Source organism: Anolis sagrei, chromosome 1 (genome assembly GCF_037176765.1).
Source record: "Anolis sagrei isolate rAnoSag1 chromosome 1, rAnoSag1.mat, whole genome shotgun sequence".
In the NCBI taxonomy this organism is placed as follows: Eukaryota; Metazoa; Chordata; class Lepidosauria; order Squamata; family Dactyloidae; genus Anolis; species Anolis sagrei.
In genome coordinates, this window is record NC_090021.1 from 248,597,820 (window position 1) to 248,618,839 (window position 21,020).

At 41.9% G+C, this 21,020-nt stretch overlaps 1 protein-coding gene and 1 long non-coding RNA gene across 2 annotated transcripts; one reads left to right on the forward strand and one right to left on the reverse strand.

Moving 5' to 3' along the window:
- Window positions 1–711: 711 nt before the first annotated feature.
- On the reverse strand, window positions 712–12,658 carry C1H11orf58 (chromosome 1 C11orf58 homolog). The gene is made up of 5 exons (XM_060767723.2): window positions 12,462–12,658; window positions 8,205–8,288; window positions 6,486–6,546; window positions 6,008–6,117; window positions 712–3,975 (listed from the first exon to the last, which is right to left on the reverse strand). The coding sequence occupies exons 1-5, from the start codon at window positions 12,528–12,530 to the stop codon at window positions 3,736–3,738; spliced, it is 564 nt and encodes a 187-aa protein (XP_060623706.2). The 5' UTR covers window positions 12,531–12,658; the 3' UTR covers window positions 712–3,735.
- Window positions 12,659–12,729: 71 nt separating this feature from the next.
- LOC132770582 (uncharacterized) lies at window positions 12,730–19,039 on the forward strand. Its single transcript, XR_009631011.2, has 2 exons — window positions 12,730–12,884; window positions 18,863–19,039. It is a non-coding gene; the product is annotated as an uncharacterized lncRNA (long non-coding RNA).
- Window positions 19,040–21,020: the final 1,981 nt, after the last annotated feature.

Sequence of the window (21,020 nt, forward strand, 5' to 3'; positions counted from 1 at the left end):
TCTCCCTGGAGGGACTCGGGGTGGCTTACATGGGGACATGCCCATTCAACATAGTTAAAATATAACACACTAAAATTCATAAAACAATATAAACAACCACAGCATAACATAGTATAAAGCAACCATCGATCAAACCACCAGTATCTTTCCCTGCTATTTGAAAACATTGCTCCCTTGGGCCCTGGTTTCTAGACCAACAGAAAGTCGGTTTCCCCCCTCCTCCTCAATGGAACGCCCTTTAAAATCTTGAAACATGGTTCTCATGTTCCCTCTCTACCTTCTCTTCTCCCTGCTAAATATCCCCCAGGAGGAAAGGCGGAATTATAATGAGAAGGAAGGGAGGGAAGGATAGAGGGAAGGAGGGGAAGGGAGGGAGGGAAGAAGGAAGGAGGGAGGAAAGAGGGAAGGAAAGAAGAACAAAAGGGTGGAAGGGAAGGAGGTAGGGCAAAAGAGGGAGATAAGGAAGCGAGAGAGGGAGGGAAGGAGGAAGGAAAGGGAGAAGGAAGGAGAGGAGGGCCTGACTAAAGAGCCCAAGGGGCCGCATCCGCCCCCCGGGACTGGGTTTGCCCATACCTGCCCTAGTCTCATACAGCCATAGGCTAAGATATTAAGAAGGTGAATATTCTGCAGCAAAATTTAATGGGTGAATTGAGAATATGTCATAATAAAACACTTTTCATTAGTAAATAAATTAAAAAAAAACAGTGGAAGTAAAATTCAGCAATATTTATTATCACCTATAATCAAAACAGAGTAACTGTTTTGAACTTGTTAGAGCTGCTTTTGTAATATAATTGACCATGTTTATTTGCTTTGAGTTGTGATGGTTTTCTGTTTACCTCCATCCACCATTTTACATGAATTGATATCAAAATATTTCCGTTCTCTTTTCCTCATGACTTTTGTAATGTCCACTTTTGTCTAGTTAGGAATATTCCCTTGTTGTCTCCAATTTTCCTATTGTTATTATCAGAGGCCTCGTTCATACATTTATTTATGTATCATTTTCACGAAGTGGATAATTTCATTAAAATGATTTAACACTTAAAAAACACAACAGCATGATTTCAAAGCAGCATATTTTCAAACATACCAGTTGAAAGTAAAGAAAGTAGTCAGCAACATTGTTTTTTTAAATCTACATATTCTAGATAGCTAGCATTCTACAAGAGAAAACGTGAAACAAAAACATTATCCCAAAGCAAGTATTTTTTAAAAAATTGCTTAAAATGTATATATTCCATAAATATAGTTGTCTTTTGCCCACCAACTGAACTCTCCTAATGGAGCCCCTGAGGCAGAATTAGTGCTGAAAAAAGTTCATTCCAGTGCAGACAGTCCTTCAAGGCATCTCATTTCATGCTGTGTATGTATTTAAAGGTCACAATCAGTAATTATTAAATGGGTCCAGAATCAAGTATCTGTTCTTCATTCAGCTAATGCACTGATAGGTTGTTAAATAGATCAAGTGGATAAGTAGTACTAACCTTAAGGTGCATAAGCAGTTTTATTGCCTTTCTATTCCAGATACAAATATTTTCACTGGAGTGATTTTGCAGTGTGCAACCAGTTTTACTCTTGAGTTTGGGGCACTGAGTGCCAAGACTGGCTGGTCCTATAATTTCAGTGTTCAAACTGCATTATCTATACAAGTCTGGACAGGCAAGACAAACAATGCTTGGAAGAACAGGAAACTAAGTATGTTTAGGCTCAAGTTTGAACTGTTTTGCAGTCTCCACCCTGACGTTAACATACCAAAGTGATCTGGAAGTTCAGAATTAGTACAGTGACAATCCTACTTATATTCATAGGCTAAGTCCCATCAAACTTTGGTTTATTATCGATTCCTAAATACACCATTTCTCTCTCTGGTGAAACAGAAATGAATAAGCGAGACAGCATCATTTGAGAAGGTCTGCCAGTAATAAATTCAAAGGCAAATTTGTCTCTTCGGCTGCTATCACAAGGCAAGGCTACAGCTACAACAGTTTTGTTCCTCTTCCCAATATTTGACAGCTAATAAACACATCCAGATTATCTTATGATCATTATAAGGTGGCTATTGGAAGCACCAAAGCCCTTTCCCCAACTATCAATGGTACATCTGGACCACTCACTTGTATCACTCAAAATCAAGTCACAACTCCCCCTCCCTCTTTCTTTCCCTCAAGTTTCTCATAGGTTGGATAAAATTCAGTTGATGGATTGGCCCGAACATGCAATAGCCCATTTCCTCTCCTGCTACTCATTTCCTTACTCTCATAAAGCTTCAGCTATTGACTGTGTGTGTGTGTAGACAAAGTAGCAAGACAAGCAACTGCAGACCCAGAACAGAAGATATGCACTCTTCTTACCCACGGCAAGCCCTCCCTCTTCTTCTGTCTCACAGCAGAGTTAGTCTGGTTCATGAAGTTCCCCCCTCCTACAGCAAAACTCCATATTCTCCAGAAATCACATGCCTTTAAAGTGTGCCTTATCTCAGTCTTCTCTATTACAGGTCCCTAACTGCAATCCTGCTTGGAAATCAGGACAGGGGACAAAGAGGAGACAACAAATAGCAAGGAAGAAGAAAAATGGAGCCTGCAGTAGTGAGGCCTACCACAGCTTTCAGTGCTCTCCAGTCAAGCCAATGCACCACAGAAGCCTTTTTGCACCTGGGAAGTTTGCCTCTGCCCCACAACAGAAAATTAATAGCAACGCATTCTGCTTCTTGCACCAACTCTGCCATCCTCTCGATTCAATGGCACAGCTGCTGCTGCATCCTCCAGAAAATACAACAGTGTGGGGAATAACAAATTACACACAACCCCAGAGAGGGAAAAGAGCCACTGAGGTCACCTCACTACCTCTGAGGATGCTTGCCATAGATGCAGGCGAAACGTCAGGAGAGAATGCCTGTAGAACATGGCCATATAGCCCGAAAAAACCTACAACAAGCCAGTGAGGTGTTTAGCAGATCTCTGAGGGGGCATTAACATCTACATATGCCATACTGTCAACATCGGTTCTACAGTATTGAAAGAACAGGTACCTATTCTTCCTTGGAAGGAAAGGATACAAAATGAAATATTCATCTCATTCTGTTAGACCTTATTAACCCAAACCTGACAGTTAATAGTTTTCACTATAGCCAAATAAAAGGTCATTCCCAAACATTTGCTTAGAAAGATTATTCCTGCCCAAGCAGTCTTTCTATCTCAATTCTTTTTTCAAATGCTCATGGACATGGAAAAGCTTTGATCCCAGAAGCTCAACACAAGTGAAAGTAATGCGACATATTGTAGTTATCTTAAAATGTTGTTCTTTTGGAACATGAGCAGGACAAGAGCAGCTCCAATTCTCACTCTTTAATAAGTACATCATTCAAAATCTGAACAGGATGCTGGTTTTAAAAAATAAACCACATAAGGACATCAAGGATCATTTGAAGAAATCATTTTAACAAGCTTAAAAAGGTTCAATAGCGATCATGGAATAGGAAGACAGAAGAATAATGTCAAAGTAGGTTGAGAACTAAGTTCACCTCCCACCCAACTTTATTTTTATATTTTACAAAACAAATGGATACAGTCATGCTGATAAAAATAGTTGCATGGCATTGGGAATGCAAACGCTACTCTTTCTCTAAAAGGGCCTTATTAAAACCATAATAGAAAGGTCTGTGCTGTAAGCAGTCCAATACTTTGCACTGTAACCATAAGGCTTACTTTGCTCAAAGGCTAATTTGATTAGTAGTTATGTCCCACTGGATTTCACAAACATCATTTTATAGTTGCTTTTCACATCTTTCTTGGCCTGAGAATCGTCTTCTGCATTTCTGTGCTTTTCGGGAGGTGGTGGAGGAGGCGGAGGCGGCGGAAGCTCTGCAGTTTCTTCTTCTTCTTGCTCAGAGTCAGAGTCGCTTTCTGAGTCCTCTGAGCTTTCTGGCTCCAGGGAGTCTCTCGTATCCTCTTGTTCTTCTTTATCGTCATCCAACTAAAATAAAGAAGCAGATTAAATATCAAGAAAAAGCTTGGCTCCATTTCTAGAAGTAGGTCTCCTGCTGACAATTGTAATTTTGCTCCAATCACCACAGGAAAATTCACGGAAGCAGTAAGTGCACAAAAGCCAAGTAGAACCGTCTTAAGGAACTTTGCACCAAAAATAATTATATTACAATTACGAAGTTACGAAGACTATTCTATATAGTAAATACCACAAAGCATCATACAGAACAATAATTCATCCAGATGAGTACTCTGGCAAGCTTTAGGGGTTATTACATTACCCCTTTTCAGAATCCAAAAATGTGTTGATAATTATCAAACCACTGACATTGACTCTTATAGCACTTCTTTTTGTAAAATAAAGTGGAACACATTTTCTTCCTCAGTTTGACTTTTCACTTGCATGATCCATTCCTTACTCTTGGACCTTCTTGGCTATGACTTCTAGGAACAGAAGCTCGAAACATCTGGAAGATAAAAACTTCCCCAACCTTGTTTTTAAGGAGAAAGTGAGAGAAAGGGACACACAACTGAACTTTAAAAGTATAGTTAAGATTAAAAGTTAAGCACATTGCAATGGGTAACAATACCATCTTCCATAGCAAATCTGGCAGTTCAATTAGTATCAACAACACATTTCATCTGTACCTATTTTTTTTATTTTTTTTTATTGTCGTGTCAGGAGTAACTCCTGGTGTGAGAGAATTGGCCGTCTGCAAGGACGTTGCCCAGGGGACGCCTGGATGATTTTGATGTTTTTATCATCCTTGTGGGAGGCTTCTCTCATGTCCCCGCATGAGGAGCTGGAGCTGATAGAGGGAGCTCATCCGCCTCTCCCCGGATTTGAACCTGCGACCTGTCGGTCTTCAGTCCTGCCGGCACAGGGCTTTAACCCACTGCGCCACCGGGGGCTCCTGGCCATCTGTACCTATGAAATCAGCTCCCAAGAAAAATAAATTGATAACATTTGAAAGATAAACACTTTTGCAATATTTGAACTTTTTTTTTTTACAAATACAATACTGACCAAATAGTAAAACATGGTGTAGGTTCAAATAAAATTGTTCTGTTGGCTGATTTAGTCCCTTGGCTTTTGATTGGCCATCCTTGTCCTGTCTATTTCACTAAGTTATGAATCGAGGGCACAAGCCATGAAACTCTGTAACACACATCTCTAAATTATAGCTGACTCACTGACAATGAATACTTGAGAAAGTCCAGCCAAGTAGCGTGGAGCACCTAGGAGCCACAATTCCCGAGCAGGCACTTTCCAGGCTGCAGCTAGAGCAACCCACTACCTGCAAAAACGTGTGTGCAGTGTCGACCAACATAAGGGCAAACCCACAAATTCCATAGGGTTTTCCTAGGCAAGAAATCCTCAGAGGTGGTTCTACCAATTCCTTCCTCTGAAATATAATCTACTGCACCTGGTGTTCATTGGCGGCCTCCCATCCAAAAAACACAATGATTATAAAAAGTGTTATGAATGAAGGAAGCAGATATATGAAGAATGGAGAGCAACACATATTTTAAGCATTCTGGCTTATCTAAACCATTACCCAGGGGTCCTCAAACTTTTTAAACAGAGGGCCAGGTCACAGTCCTTCAAAGTGTTGGAGGGCCGGATAATAATTTGGAAAAAAAAAACAGGAATGAATTCCTATGCACATATCTTATTTGTAGTGCAAAAAAACCCCACTTTAAAACAATACAATAATTAAAATGAACAATTTTAACAAATATAAACTTATTAGTATATCAATGGGAAATGTGGACCTGCTTTTGGCTGATGAGATAGGATTGTTGTTGTTGTTGTTGTGTGCTTTCAAGTCGTTTCAGACTTAGGTTGACCCTGAGTGAGGGCCAGGTAAATAACCCTGGAGGGCCGTATCCAGCCCCCAGGCCTTAGTTTGAGGACCCCTGCCATTGCCTATTCTACAACACTGTCCTGTTATTTTGTCATTTGCACAAACTCTTTGAGAACCTTATTAGGTGGCTCTTCTCAGTTTAAATATCATTACCTCACTGAAACCAAGTCCACAATGCCGTCGGTTCCTTCCTGACATGGTGCTGTCCATGCTTTGCTGAAACTGAGTCTCAAGTTCATCATTCATTTTCTTGTCTTCTTCCCCTAAATGTTCACAAATATTGATTACCACCTTATCAAATTAACAAACATCTAATTCTCATCCAAAAGCAGAATCAAAAGCCATTTAGGAGTCAGAAGTAATTCTTGTTAGGGCTTAGCAAACATATAACACAATGGCTTAAAAGGCCTCGCATAAGTTGTCTCCCATGCCTCTCTATACAGGTAATGCATTTATCTAATATTCAAAGATGACTATAATTTGAGAAACTTTAAATATCTGCTTTATGAAGTATAATGGGTAGCCTTGAGAATGTTGCTAATCAGGCACAAAAGTAAGATTCTCTGAAATTTATATACATTTTCCAAAAAATTACATAAAATGTATTATCAGATTATTCTTGTTAACTGACCTGTTCTAAAATGAGAAGTTGATTTGTGGTCTCCAATAACAAGGCGCCCAGTATGCTCTTTCTAGAAGAAAGCAGAAATTATTATTACAGCAGAGTGGCTGTGTTAGTGTGTTGTAGCAAAACAGAAAGATTTTGGCCCATAACTTGCACATTCATTGTGGCCATAAGCTTTCATGGGCTACAGCCCACTTCAAGACATCATTTGTAAGTACCACAAATGATGATGCATGTGAACAACTTAAAGGGGGAGTTACAGCAACATTGTGACATTTCAGAGAAGTCGCCTTGGGATTTGTCTACTTGGCATGTTTTTCACACAATTTTCCTATGCCTACATATAACATATTGAATCAGAGGATGAAGCCACTCTGGGGGAGGGACAAAAACAAGCTAGCTGTTCATCATTTTGATTGCTTACATCACAAATTCAGAAATGGCATTGTAAGCTACATGAGAACTGCACAAAGTATTAATGAAATCAAAATTTATTCTTAGTGGCATTCGTTTCAATATGCTTTGCCTCAATCCCTTGTAGAAGGTGAGTTACTCTTAACTCTTAATTCTGACATAACTGACACTAATTCGGGCTAAGAAAGAAAAGGCTTTGCTTGCCTAAATGTACAGAGCTTTAAGCTAGAATTTACATATCAAGCATATTATCTAAAACTATATCCAACAGCTAGCTCTAACAAGAACTTACCCAAAGTATCAATGGGATTGATATAAAGCTTTCACTTACCATTCAACAGCAGATTCAATGGCCTAAATACTAATGTTAAGTCTCACTAGACTAGAGCCATCAAATCAATTGGATTTATCTATTTGTTGACCTGCCATTCTATAACTGATTCCATGGATCTACATTAGTTGTCACTATTGGCATTCTGGCCAATATATTTACTCTAGTTGGACCTAGTAACTAGATTTAAATTTATGTTGTAAAAATGAACAGTTGCTGCATTAGAACTTATTCTGTTCAGGATTTAGAGGATTGTTTTATGATCAAATTACCTCTAATATCAGTTAGGTCGTTCCTGCTCAGTGGACAGAGTATATTTCCCATATCAATTTCATCCATCAGATGGCAAGGTGCTTATTTAAACACACATCTAAACAGCAGTATTACCGACACGAGTGTGCTACAGGTGAACTATTTTTTCCTGTCATACATATGCATGCCTTAAAGTGACATCAAGATGAGCGGAGACCCTACTATTTACATGGTGTAGCAGTCCATAACACAGAAAGGTCATCATGTGCATGTGGCTATAAAGAACAGCAAGAGAAAAAGTTCAAAATTACTTGTTTATAAAGAGATGCGTTCGTAAATCTCTGTGATTATACATGATGGTGAAAAGTCATATAGGAACAAAGTAACAGCCTGACAATAAGATTGATTGCAACATCTTTACCACCAAACATAACATTATGACATAAGCTTTTGTGAACTTATGTCTACTTAGTTATGTATTCTGATCCACAAAAGCTTATACCAGAATACATTAAAATCTTTGAAAATGTCACAAGTCTGTTGTTACAGAGATATACTTATCTTAGACTTATATGGTGACATCTGGCCACCAGTGTCAAATATAAATTGCTGGCTACAGCAAGAATACCACAACTTTGTATTCTTATTCGAAACCTGCACTAAGCACAATCAGTGAAAGTCTCTTTTGTTACATCAACAAATTGCTTAAATAAAAGTCCAAGTCTCACCTTTCCAGCACCCATAAGTCTTAAGAATTTTTGCTTTCTCTCTTCATTACCTAAGTCAGCTGCCTCCCAGCTGGTTGATCCAGGCTGCAAGAGAGAAGACAGTCCTTGGTTACATCAGAAGAAAGTTATGAACCAGTTACATGCACACACATTCAACATGAAATTGTTACGCTTTTTCAACATGTGACATAGCATTACATTTTTACTCCAATGACATAACAATAGTTGTGTTATAAGTTGTGTTTACATCATGTTCCCGTGCCCAATTCAGCCAATTCTAGTTAAGAAGCATAACTGGGATTCTAAACAGGATATTCAGATTTATGCACGGCTTACAAGCATCATTACATCTCAATCAATTAAATCACAAAGCTTCCTGTCAACATTATCTGGGACTAGAAATAGAAACTAAAGCTCCAGAAACAGGATACAGACTGTAAAGAAGACAATCTTATTTCTAGAAAAGCAGAGGAATACTGTCATGTTTAAACACACTAAGGAATCTGTCTTAAAACAGCTGGAAACGGCAAAATAAGTGAAACCTATTCACTTACCTATAAACTAAGCATGACTGCTAATAAGCCCAATTAATTGATCTTTGTCATATGAATTTACAGCTGGTGTGACTGCACTCACACCCTAAGCTAAACCTGATTCCATCCAGTTATGCACTGTATTTGAACCAAAAGAAAGTTTTCAGAAGAGGAGTGGAAGAAGCAGAGAGAAGACTAAAGCTGGATCTCCACTGCCAAATAATGCAGTTTGAACGGTGTAGAGCAGGGGTTCTCAAACTGTGCTCCACGGAATCCTTGGGACTCCGTGGGTGATAGTGAAGGGCTCCATGGCACCATACTGCTTCCCACCTCCTCCTCATTGCTTCTCCTGAGAAATGCAGGGACATTAACATTTTGAACTGCTGGAAACAGCAGCAGTGTCCTTTTGGGGCACAGATCCTTTCTCTCCCACCTCCCTCACCACCTAAACCCTTTCCCTTGCAGCCCAGACCCTTTCCCTCACCTCCCCAACTGCCCAGATCTTTTTCTCACTGCCCAGACTCATTCCCCACTATCAGAGATTATCCAGACTTCTTTTATTGTTGTTTGTGAAGGAAACAACTATGGGCTGTTTATGAACATACGTTGCTTCACAGACTAGTGAGAAAGAATGATTCTAAGGAGAAAAATAAACTGGGGGAAGAAAGGCAGGCAGAAGGGACTCTGGCAGGGACAAGCGTCTTAGGGTGAATCAACACTGTAGATGTAATACAGTTTGACACCACTTTAACTGCCATGGCTCTGTGCTATGGAATTCTGGAAGTCAGTTTGGTGACATATGGACACTGGCAGAGAAGGCTAAAGAAACTACAACTCCTTTGATGCCGTAGCAGTTAACATGGTGTCAAACCACATTAGCTTTACAGTGTCGATGCATCCTGAGACCAGATTGTATTTATCACAGAAAACCAGAGACATATTTAGCCATCTTTTCTGGGGGTTGAATTGCTCGGTTTCATCCAGGACAGTGCTGCTCAAAATGGCGTTCCTTGGACGGAGGCTGGTTCCTGGATAGTTTACAGCAGTGGTTCTCAACCTGTTTTTGACCAGGGACCACTTTCCAACATTAGTACCAAAAGGGTTAAGGTAAAGGTTTCCCTTTGACATTAAGTCTCACCATGTCCAAAACTGGGGGATGGTGTTAATATCCGTTCCTAAGCCAAAGAGCCGGCGTTGTCCGTAGACGCCTCCAAGGTTATGTGGCTGGCATGACTGCAGGGAGCACTGTTACCGTCCCACTGAAGTGGTACTTATTTATGTACTCACATTTGCATGTTTTTGAACTGCTAGGTTGGCACAAGCTGGGGCTAACAGGGGTAGCTCACCTTGCTCCCTGGATTCAAACTGCTGACCTTTCAGTCAGCAACTCTGGGTCAACTTTAGATTTGATTTGGTTATTTGGGGGGGGGGGGGAGAGATTTTCTTGTTCAGCACTGGACTTGGTCTCCTGAATGTTTGAAATTTCTGACAGCAACCAGTAGATATAAACTGGCCCATCTTTGGACTCATTCTGTAACTGGAATATTTGACTGGGCTCATCTCGGAAGACAGTGAACAATTTAGGAACTTTTCTCCCAATTCTGATTCTGTTGTGTAGAATAAAGGCAGTTGGTCTGGGACCTGCAGCAAATTGTTTCAGTGTAAAATGCTTCTATTCAAGATCCAAGCCGTTCTACTCCATGTAACCATGTGGATTTTCCTTCTATCCTCCTACAGTCAGTATTCTGTGCTCACTGAACATCCTGTGACATGTCTGGATCATTTCCCATCCATCCCCTATATTTGGGCTCCCTTCAGCTAGAAAATATATATACATATACATACATATTATGGTAGTGTGCATGGACTAATCCTAAAAACATTCTGTTGACTTGATGCCTGGATGCCATAATATATACATACATATTATGGTAGTGTGCATGGACTAATCCTAAAAACATTCCATTGACTTGATGCCTGGAGGTAGTTCTTTGTTCCGTTGCTGACAATATTTTTAAGTGGCTTTTCAGTGAAAATCAGAAATGGATCTATCCAGACCAAAAATGGATGCTTTCCACTCTTTTCATATAGCTCAGTGGTTCCCAACCTATTTTTGACCAGGGACCACTTAACCAGAGATAACTTTGAGCAGGGATCACTCTCCAACTTTAGTACCAAAAGGGTTACGAATCAATTTTTGGTCAAATTTAGATTTGGTTTGGTTATTTGGGGTGCTGATTCAGAAAATTGCATTGGATAGACCACATCGGCTCTAGTTTCTGATACAGAACATATGCCATCCAGTAATCACCCACAGAAAACCATATTTAACAAGCCTTGGCACTATAAGAGGTTTTCGCGATTCCAGTCACTCTAGTTGGAACGGTGTATTAATGGTGAAGCTGCAAACCATATTTTAGTTGGGTTGTTGTATGTTTTTTCAGACTATATGGTCATGTTCTAGAGGCATTCTCTCCTGATGTTTCGCCTGCATCTATGGCAAGCATCCTCAGAGGTAGTGAAGTCTGTTGGAACTAGGAAAAGGGTTTATATATCTGTGGAATGACCAGGGTGTCACAAAGAACTCTTGTCTGCTGGAGCTAGGTTTCAACTGACCACCTTGATTAGTATTTGATGGCCTGGCTGTTGTTTGGTGTAGCTTGTTAGTGCCTAGAGCAATCTTTTGTTGAGAGGTGATTAGATGTCCCAGATTGTTTCCTCTCTGTTGTTTTGCTGTTGTAATTTTAGAGTTTTTTTTAATACTGGTAGCCAGATTTTGTTCATTTTCATGGTTTCCTCCTTTCTGTTGAAATTGTCCACATGCTTGTGGATTTCATATGTTAGTTCTTGCGGACCAATTTATTTTATTTTATTTGTCGTGTCAGGAGCGACCGCTCCTGTTGTGAGAGAATTGGCCGTCTGCAAGGACGTTGCCCAGGGGACGTCTGGATGATTTTTGATGTTTTATCATCCTTGTGGGAGGCTTCTCTCATGTCCCCGCATGAGGAGCTGAAGCTGATAGAGGGAGTTCATCCACCTCTCCCTGGATTCGAACCTGCGACCTGTCGGTCTTCAGTCCTGCCGGCATAGTGCTTTAATCCACGGACCACAGTTTGGGAACCACTGTTTTACAGGAAATTAAAAGAAGCAGCAAAGAGGCACAAACGATGTGCCATATTGGAGAACAAATACAAGTTGGACATCTCTTATCCAGGTATCTGAAATGCTCCAAAATTTGGATCGCTAAGCGAGTGACACTTCTGCCTTCTGGCGGTCCAATTCACACCAACTTTGTTTCATGCACAACATTATTAAAAATATACAGATTGAATATCCCTCATTCAGCAGTCCAACATGCCCCAAAAAACCATAACTGTCCAGATAGGTGGCTGAGATAGTGGCAATTTAGCTTTTAAGCAGCCACAAACTTGGTTCCATGCACACAAATAGTGAAAATACTGGGCTTAAGATTACCACACAGTTAGTGTATAGTGTCTAGAAGAGGCCTGGGCAAACTTGGGCCCTGCAGGTGTTTTGGGCTTCGACTCCCAGCATTCCTCAATGCTTAAGCGGCTGAGGAGGGACAGGAAAGGGCCTGAGGCTGTGAGGAATGCTGGGAGTCGAAGCCCAAAACACCTGCAGGGCCCAAGTTTGCCTGCTAGGAATGGTGGGAGTACAGGCCCGAGGCCTAGAGGCGCCTCCTCCTCGCAGGCCTTTTCCTCACCTCAGGGGAGGCCCCTCGCTTGACGCCCCGCTCGCCCCGCTCGGCCTTGGACTCCTTGGCGGCGCTCATCTCGCTCCGAAGGCCCCGTCCGCGGGCCCCACGCTTCGCGGCCCTTCTGCTGCTCCTTCCCTTGCTGCGGTTCCTCTTCGCTCTTCCACCCCGGCCTAGGCGCCTCACTGCGCAAGCGCGCAGGAGCCAAGGCGGGCCGCGGTGGCTCCTGGGAGTCGTAGTCACTCCCTTGCTCAGCAGAGATCCCCCCCAGAAGTCTTTGCGGCCCGCCTGGCCCGGGATTGGCTAAAAAGAAAAGAGGCGGGGAAGGGAGAGCGATTTGATTGGTCGCTGCGTTCAAGCTTTGCTAATGAGACCCGTCGGCGACGAGAACCTAGCATTCGTTGGTCAGACCCTTTGGCCCGTAGTCTGGAGGTAATGTTATACCATAATTTTATGCAATATTTTAAAGAAATAATCATTTTGTTTATAACCAGCAGCAAAGACGCCGTTCTCTCAGCCACGTTTCCGAGTTTGTGGTTTCAGCCTACAGTGTAGGCCCTACACAATGAAATATAACGTAGTACATACACAAAAAGTCTATAAGGCAGGCCTGGGCAAACCTGGGCCCTCCTGGTGTTTTGGACTTCAACTCCCACCATTCCTAACAGCCTCAGGACCCTTCCTTTTCTTCCCTTCCTTCGCTTAAGCGGCTGTGGGGGAAAAGGAAGGGGCCTGAGGCTGTTAGGAATGGTGGGAGTTGAAGTCCAAAACACCTGCAGGGCCCAAGTTTGCCCAGGCCTGCTATAAGGGGTTTCCAGTCTTTGAAAAGTGTCACTAATGATTCAGGCTGAAAGCCTATCTCCATTTAAACATCAATTTTATTTATCGTGTTGAGGGTACAGTTAAAATGCATTTAAAAATACAAACAAGCTTTTAAAACTTGGCATTATGCTAAATGTCCTTTGACCAGAAGCTGGCCACTTGGAGTGCCTCTGGTGTTGCCACAAGAAGGTCCTCCATTGTGCATGCAGCAGGGCTCAGGTTGCATTGTAATAGGTGGCCTGTGGTTTGCTCTTCTCCACACTCTCATGTCATGGATTCAACTTTGTAGCCCCATTTCTGAAGGTTGGCTCTGCATCTCGTGGTGCCAGAGCGCAGTCTGTTCAGCGCCTTCCAAGTCGCCCAGTCTTCTGTGTGTCCAGGAGGGAGTCTCTCATCTGGTATCACCCACAGATTGAGGTGCTGGGTTTGAGCCTGCCACTTTTGGACTCTTGCTTGCTGAGGTGTTCCAGCGAGTGTCTCTGTAGATCTTAGAAAACTATTTGGGGTTGGTGATGGAGTGCCTGCAGGATATTTACAGTCATCCTCATTCTCTGCTCCATCAGGGCATCCTTCTCAGTCTGTCTTGAATCAGTCTGGTAATTTTCATGCAAACTGTGGTACTGAGGTGTGGACTTCTGGTGTCTCAAATAAACTACTTCTTGATTTAAGTCGTTGATGTTCTGGCTGATACCCAAACAGGGGATGAGCTGTAGATGTCTCTGCCTTAGTTCTTTCACTATTGGCTGCTACTTCCCGGTGGATGTCAGGTGGTGCAATACCGGCTAAGCAGTGTAATTTCTCCAGTGGCGTAGGGCGCAGACACCCCGTGATAATGCGGCATGTCTCATTAAGAGCCACAACTACTGTTTTAGTGTGGTGAGATATGTTCCACACTGGGCATGCGTACTCAGCAGCAGAGTAGCACAGCGCAAGGGCAGATGTCTTCACTGTGTCTGGTTGTGATCCCCAGGTTGTGCCAGTTAGCTTTCATATGATATTGTTTCTAGCACCCACTTTTTGCTTGATATTCAGGCAGTGCTTCTTGTAGGTCAGAGAATGGTCCATAGTAACTCCCATGTATTTGGGTGTGCTGCAATGCGCCAGTGAGATTCCTTCCTAGGTAATCCTCAGAGCTCGGGATGCTTGTCTGTTCTTAAGGCAAAAAGCATATGTCTGTGTTTTAGATGGATTAGGGATCGGCTGGTTTTCATTGTAATAGGCAGTGAGAGCACCTAGAGCTTCGGAGAGCTTCTGTTCAACCATCTCAAAGCTCCCTGCTTGAGTGGTAATGGCACAATCATCAGCATAGATGAAACTCTCTGTCCCTTCTGGCAGTGGCTGGTTATTTGTGTAAATGTTGATGGAGCAAGCACGCTCCCCTGAGGCAGGCCGTTCTTCTGTTTTTGCCATCTACTTCTCTGGAACTCAACAAAAGAGCTCCTGTTTTGTAGCAGATTTCCTATGAGGCAGGTGAGGTGGTAGGCCTTTGTGATATACATTTTTTTCAGGAGGAGGCAGTGGTTTACAGTATCATAAGCTGCTGACAGATCTATGAAGACAGCTCCTGTGATCTGCTGCCTTTCAAAGCCATCTTCTATGATGATAATAATAATAATCTTTAATAATCTATGCCTTTCTAAGCCATCTTCTATAATAATAATAATAATAATAATAATCTTTATTTATACCCCGCCATCATCTCCCCAAAGGGGACTTGGGACAGCTAAAATGAGGCGACGCCCAGAATGATAGTACAAAATAAAATAAAATACAAACAGCAAATAATAACATCAAAATAAAATACAGAAAATATCAGAAAATGAAATAAACAGATGCAAAATAACGTGATGAAGAAATAAAATAAAAGCACGTTGGGAGGGCGAAATGCACAGAATAAGATTGAGAAAGCCCTGGGTGAGATAAGTAAATGAAGAAGTATGTGTCAGTGGGGGAGCTCAGAAGGGGCGAACAATGGGATTGAGCCTTCATGAAAGACAACGAAAACTGTGTCATGAGGACAGAACTATAGTTGGGACTGACATGTTATGGGGATATGTGTTCACTTGTCAAAGGCACGCTGGAAGAGCCAGGTTTTTAGGTCTTTCTTAAAGGCCGCCAGGGTGGGGGCTTGCCTAATCTCTCTAAGTAGTGAGTTCCAAAGGCGAGGAGCCACAATGGAGAAGGCTTTCTCACTTGTCCCCACAAGTCGTACTTGTGATAGAGGTGGGAGCAAAAGGAGGGCTTCCCCTGAGGATTGAAGAGATTGTGCAGGATTGTAAAAGGAAATACGGTCACGTGCGTGGGCAGTCCCGAACCATTCAGGGCTTTGTAGGTAATAACCTGCACCTTGAATTGAGACCAGAAAATGAACGACAATCAATGGAGTTCCTTAAACAGGGGGGTAGAGCGCCCCCTGTAATTTACTTCTGTGGTCTGTGGTTTGCTCTTCTCCACACTCACATGTCATGGAATCCATTTTGTGGTTCCATTTCTTAAGGTTGGCTCTGCATCTCGTGGTGCTAGAGCGTAGCCTGTCCAGCACCTTCCAAGTAGCCCAGTCTTCTGTGTGCTCAGGAGCGGGTTTCTCATCCGGTCTCAGCCACTGATTGAGGTTCCGGGTTTTTACCTGCCACTTTTGGACTCTCGCTTGCTGAGGTGTTTGTGCGAGTATCTCTAAATGTGTCCCTGTTTTCCTCTGAAATGCTGGAGGTTATGCAATGCAGCCCATCAAAGCCTGGCTCACAATTCCTAGCTTACTGCAGCCCATGTAAGAGTGACTACATTTACAGGCCATGAAGCTCAACCCTATATATATTTATCTTAGTCTGACTTGGCCACGGTAGTCCACGCTCTGGTTACATCCCGTCTTGATTACTGCAACGCTCTCTACGTGGGGTTGCCTTTGAAGACGGCCCGGAAGCTCCAACTAGTCCAACGGGCGGCAGCCATGGTATTAACAGGGGCTGGACGCAGGGAGCACACAACTCCTCTGCTGTACCAGCTTCACTGGCTACCGATTAGCTACCGAGCCCAATTCAAAGTGCTGGTTTTGACCTTTAAAGCCCTAAACGGTTCTGGCCCTACATACCTATCCGAACGTATCTCGGCCTATCAGCCCACCAGGACCCTTAGATCTTCAGGAGAAGCCCTTCTCTCTATCCCACCTGCTTCACAGGTGCGGCTCGTGGGAACGAGAGATAGGGCCTTTTCTGTGGTGGCCCCCCGGCTTTGGAATGCCCTCCCTACTGAATTAAGATCAGCCACCTCGCTAATGGCATTTAGGAAAAAACTAAAAACCTGGATGTTTGAGCAAGTCTTCAATTGACCTTCGATGTGATGTTTTATCTGACCATGGATTAGCAATCAAGATAACGAATTGGATGATGATTTTAACTATGAGATGTCCCGATCTGTATTGGTGGCCCAATACTGTGTATGTTTTTTGTATGTATTTTTATTTTAATTTTATATGCTTAAATGAATTGTATATTTTAACATGTTGTAAACCGCAATGAGTCGCCGCACAGGCTGAGATATTAGCGGTATACAAGCATACCAAATAAATAAATAAATAAATAAATAAATACTGAGATCAAATTTTAGTAAGTTGGCAATAAGATATTGCTGTTGTTAACTGACACTTGGACAATGCAACCGCCTCACTCATTACCCGTTTCTGCCGTTCATCCCCATGATCCATCTGTGTAGTTTCTGAGCAGTCAGCGATTCCAGGTTTTAACTAGTTTGTAAATTTTCAGTTCTACATGCTTTACCCATCCACTCATGATTTTTTTTAATTGCAGCATTTTAATTCCTTTTCTCTGTTCAGCTGTTAAAATGCTGATCCATATTTTAGTTTGGGGAGATTAGGTGAGATTGTTGTAATTTATTTGTTCAGTCGCTTCCGACTCTTCGTGACCTCCTGGAACAGCCCACGCCAGAGCTCCCTGTTGGCCGTCACCACCCCCAGCTTCTTCAGAGTCAAGCCAGTCACTTCAAAGATACCATCTATCCATCTTGCTCTTGGTCGGCCCCTCTTCCATTTTCCTTCCATTTTCCCCAGCATCATTATCTTCTCCAAGCTGTCCTGTCTTCTCATGATGTGGCCAAAGTACTTCAACTTTGTCTCTAATATCCTTCCCTCTAATGAGAAGTCGGGCTTTATTTCCTGAAGTATGGACTGGTTGGATCTTCTTGCAGTCCAAGGCACTCTCGGAATTTTCCTCCAACACCACAGTTCAAAAGCATCTCTCTTCCTTCGCTCAGTCTTCCTTATGGTCCAGCTCTCACATCCGTAGATTACTATGGAGAATACCATTTCTTTAACTATGCGGATCTTCATTGGTGAGGGGTATAAGTTTTAAAGGCCATTTCAAGTGTATTTATTTTATTTTAATTCTGTTTTACTACATTGTTACTATGTAATTGTTTTTTAACCTTTGTATAGCACTTGTGGGATTGTTAGCTGCTTTGAATCTCCGTGGGGAAAATGGTGGGGTATAAATAAAGTAGTAGTAGTAGTAGTAGTAGTAATAATAACTGCAATCAAGTTGACTTTGACATGACATACCTGTGATGGGAGACCTTCAAGTTACCCCATCATCAACAGCCCAGCTCAGGTCTTACAGATTCAGGACCATGGTTTTCCTTGATTCAGATAATCTATCTGGAATATCATCATCATCATATTTAATTACTTATTAATCGCCCTCCATCCGAGAATGCTCTAGGCGATTTACAGCTAAATTGTAAAAGATAAAATATATACATACAGAATTTAAAAATTAACAGAGATGAAATGGTCTTCCTCATTTCATACTGCATTCTACCTAACAAATCATTATTGTCTTTTCTGGGGATTCTTGTGTTCTCATTATATGGCCACTGTACAGCAGTGTCCGCTAAATCATCTTGGCTTCTAGGGAGAATTCCGGCTCGATTTGCTCTAAGATCCATTTATTTGCCTTTTTAGCAATCTATGGTATCCATAGAACTCTTCTTCAGCACCACATTAAAATAAGGTTATTTGTTTCCTATCAGCTTTATTCACTGTTCAGCTTTTATTTTCATACATAGAAATGGGAAATATGATGGCACGGACAATCCTAACATAGGACCCCGATATCTGCAAGACATATATTCATGCCAAGACTGCAGTTACATGAAATGTTAGTATTGGACCTGAGCATGGGGTTTATGGAGAACAGCACCATGGGGGATCATAGGGTAACACATTTTGTTATACATTCCTTCAAAGGGGACCATTTTTTCCTTTTAAAGTTGCTTTCCTTTAGCCTGGGATTTTATCCCAAATTGACTACAAAACCCATAATATGGTGGTTCTTGGAAATGGTAGAGTCCAAAACTTCTTGTAACTGATTGGGTCACCCAAGGCCAAGGGATTCCCATCTTACAACCCCTTCCATTCATGAATAAGTGTGTTCTTCCTGCTTCTATCCTTCCAATGAGGAAGGATAGAGCAATGCCTCAATCACTCTAACTTTTATTTCTTTCACAGCTACTGGACTATCTATGCATGATATGATAGAGGTAACCTTACTCTACTGATACAGTCTTTTCTTTTTCAGATTGACTGATTAGAACTATGAATCTGAAGCTAAAAGAAAGAGTCGTAATTGAATTTCTGGCAAAAGAAGGTTGTGCACCTAAGGAAATCCATAGTCGCTTGAAGAATGTTTATGGGGACACTGTAATGAACATCAGCAATGTGCGGCGTTGGGTGAAGAAGTTTGAAAACGGAGAAACGGAAATTGTAGATAAACCGAGAAGCGGCCGGCCATCAACATCAGTCACAAATGCAAATCGAGAACGTGCTGATGAATTGATTCGAAGAGACAGACGTATTACAGTTCAGAATGTTGCTGATGTATTGAACGTCTCATATGGCTCTGCCCAAGGAATCATTGCTGATTTGGGATATCACAGAGTGTGTGCTAAGTGGGTTCCCAAGCAATTGACTGAAGATGATCGGAGGAGGCAAGTGGAAATCATGGGTCACAAAGCAAAACACTGAATATTTCTGGAATGATTTTGATGACTGGGCTAAATCATGGCACAAATGTGTACAAATGGATGGTGACTATGTTGAATGGTAGTTTTCTGTAGAGGATAGTTCAGGCTATGATCTGTAGTAACTTTTGCTGTTATATGTTCACATGGAACACATGTGTTGTATACAGAAACTAGGTCAATCTGTGACATCCTCAATTTTCATTTATCAGGTGTAGATAATAAGTCAACACTTCTCTAGAATCATCTTAACTTAATTGTATCATTAAAAGGGAGTGCATGAAAAAGAATGTGAAGGAAAGTAAAGAGCAAACTGAAAAGCATATAGGAGAGGGAGAATCCAAGAAATAAAGTAATAGTAGTTGCGTTTAAGAAAAACATTTCACCTTATTATCCAACTGCATAGCAAGATTACAAAGGAATTCATTAATTGCAGCTTGCCCCAATAATATTATAGAAAGTTGTATTTTATACCCTAATATACAATATAAATCAGCCCAGAACATCATCAGTGAAGAAAGAGGTTACCGAAGGGAGTCACACTGTGCCTTTTTAAAACGATTCCAAAAAAATTCTTTCTGATGGAGGTACATCTACCTTTAAAGCCTAAAAACCCTGACATTCAGAAGAATGGTATTCCACGTAGTAACCTATAGATTTGAAAGCTGGACCTTAAGGAAGGCTGAGCGACGGAAGATAGACGCTTCTGAAGTGTGGTGTTGGACGAAAATTCTGAGAGTGACTTGGACCGTGAGAATCATAGAATCAAAGAGTTGGAAGAGACCTCATGAGCCATCCAGTCCAACCCTCTGCCAAGAAGCAGGAATATTGCATTCAAATCACCCCTGACAGATGGCCATCCAGCTTCCAAAGAAGGAGCCTCCACCACACTCTGGGGCAGAGAGTTCTACTGCTGAACGGCTCTCACAGTCAGGAAGTTCTTCCTCATGTTCAGATGGAATGTCCTTTTTTGTAGTTTGAAGCCATTGTTCTGTGTCCTAGTCTCCAAGGCAGCAGAAAACAAGCTTGCTCCCTCCTCCCTGTGGCTTCCTCTCACATATTTATACATGGCTATCATATCTCCTCTCAGCCTTCTCTTCTTCAAGCTAAACATACCCAGCTCCTTAAGACGCTCCTCATAGGGCTTGTTCTCCAGACCCTTGATCATTTTAGTCGCCCTCCTCTGGACACATTCCAGCTTGTCAATATCTCTCTTGAATTGTGGTACCCAGAATTGGACACAATATTCCAGGTGTGGTCTAACCAAAGCGGAATAGAGGGGTAGCCACATCATGAGAAGACAGGAAAGCTTGGAGAAGACAATGATACTGGGGAAAATGGAAAGGAAAAGGAAGAGGGGCCGACCAAGGGCAAGATCCTTGGTATCCTTGAAGTGACTGGGTTGACTTTGGAGGAGCTGGAGTGGCCATGGCTGACAGGTAGCTCTGGAGTGGGCTAGTCCATGAGGTCACAAAGAGTTGGAAGCGACTGAATGAATAAACAACAACAGCAACAAATCTATATATCACAGTTTTAATTGCCTGACTGTATGTTCCATGATGCCTGACTGTTTGATTCGTATTACCAGCCAATATTTTAAAATTTGTTTTAATCTACATGTATAAATGTATTAATGTTGATTTGATGGCATTGAATGTTAGCCAATTTTATTTTTTATGTTTGAAAGCCGCCCTGAGTCCCTTCAGGGAGAGAGGG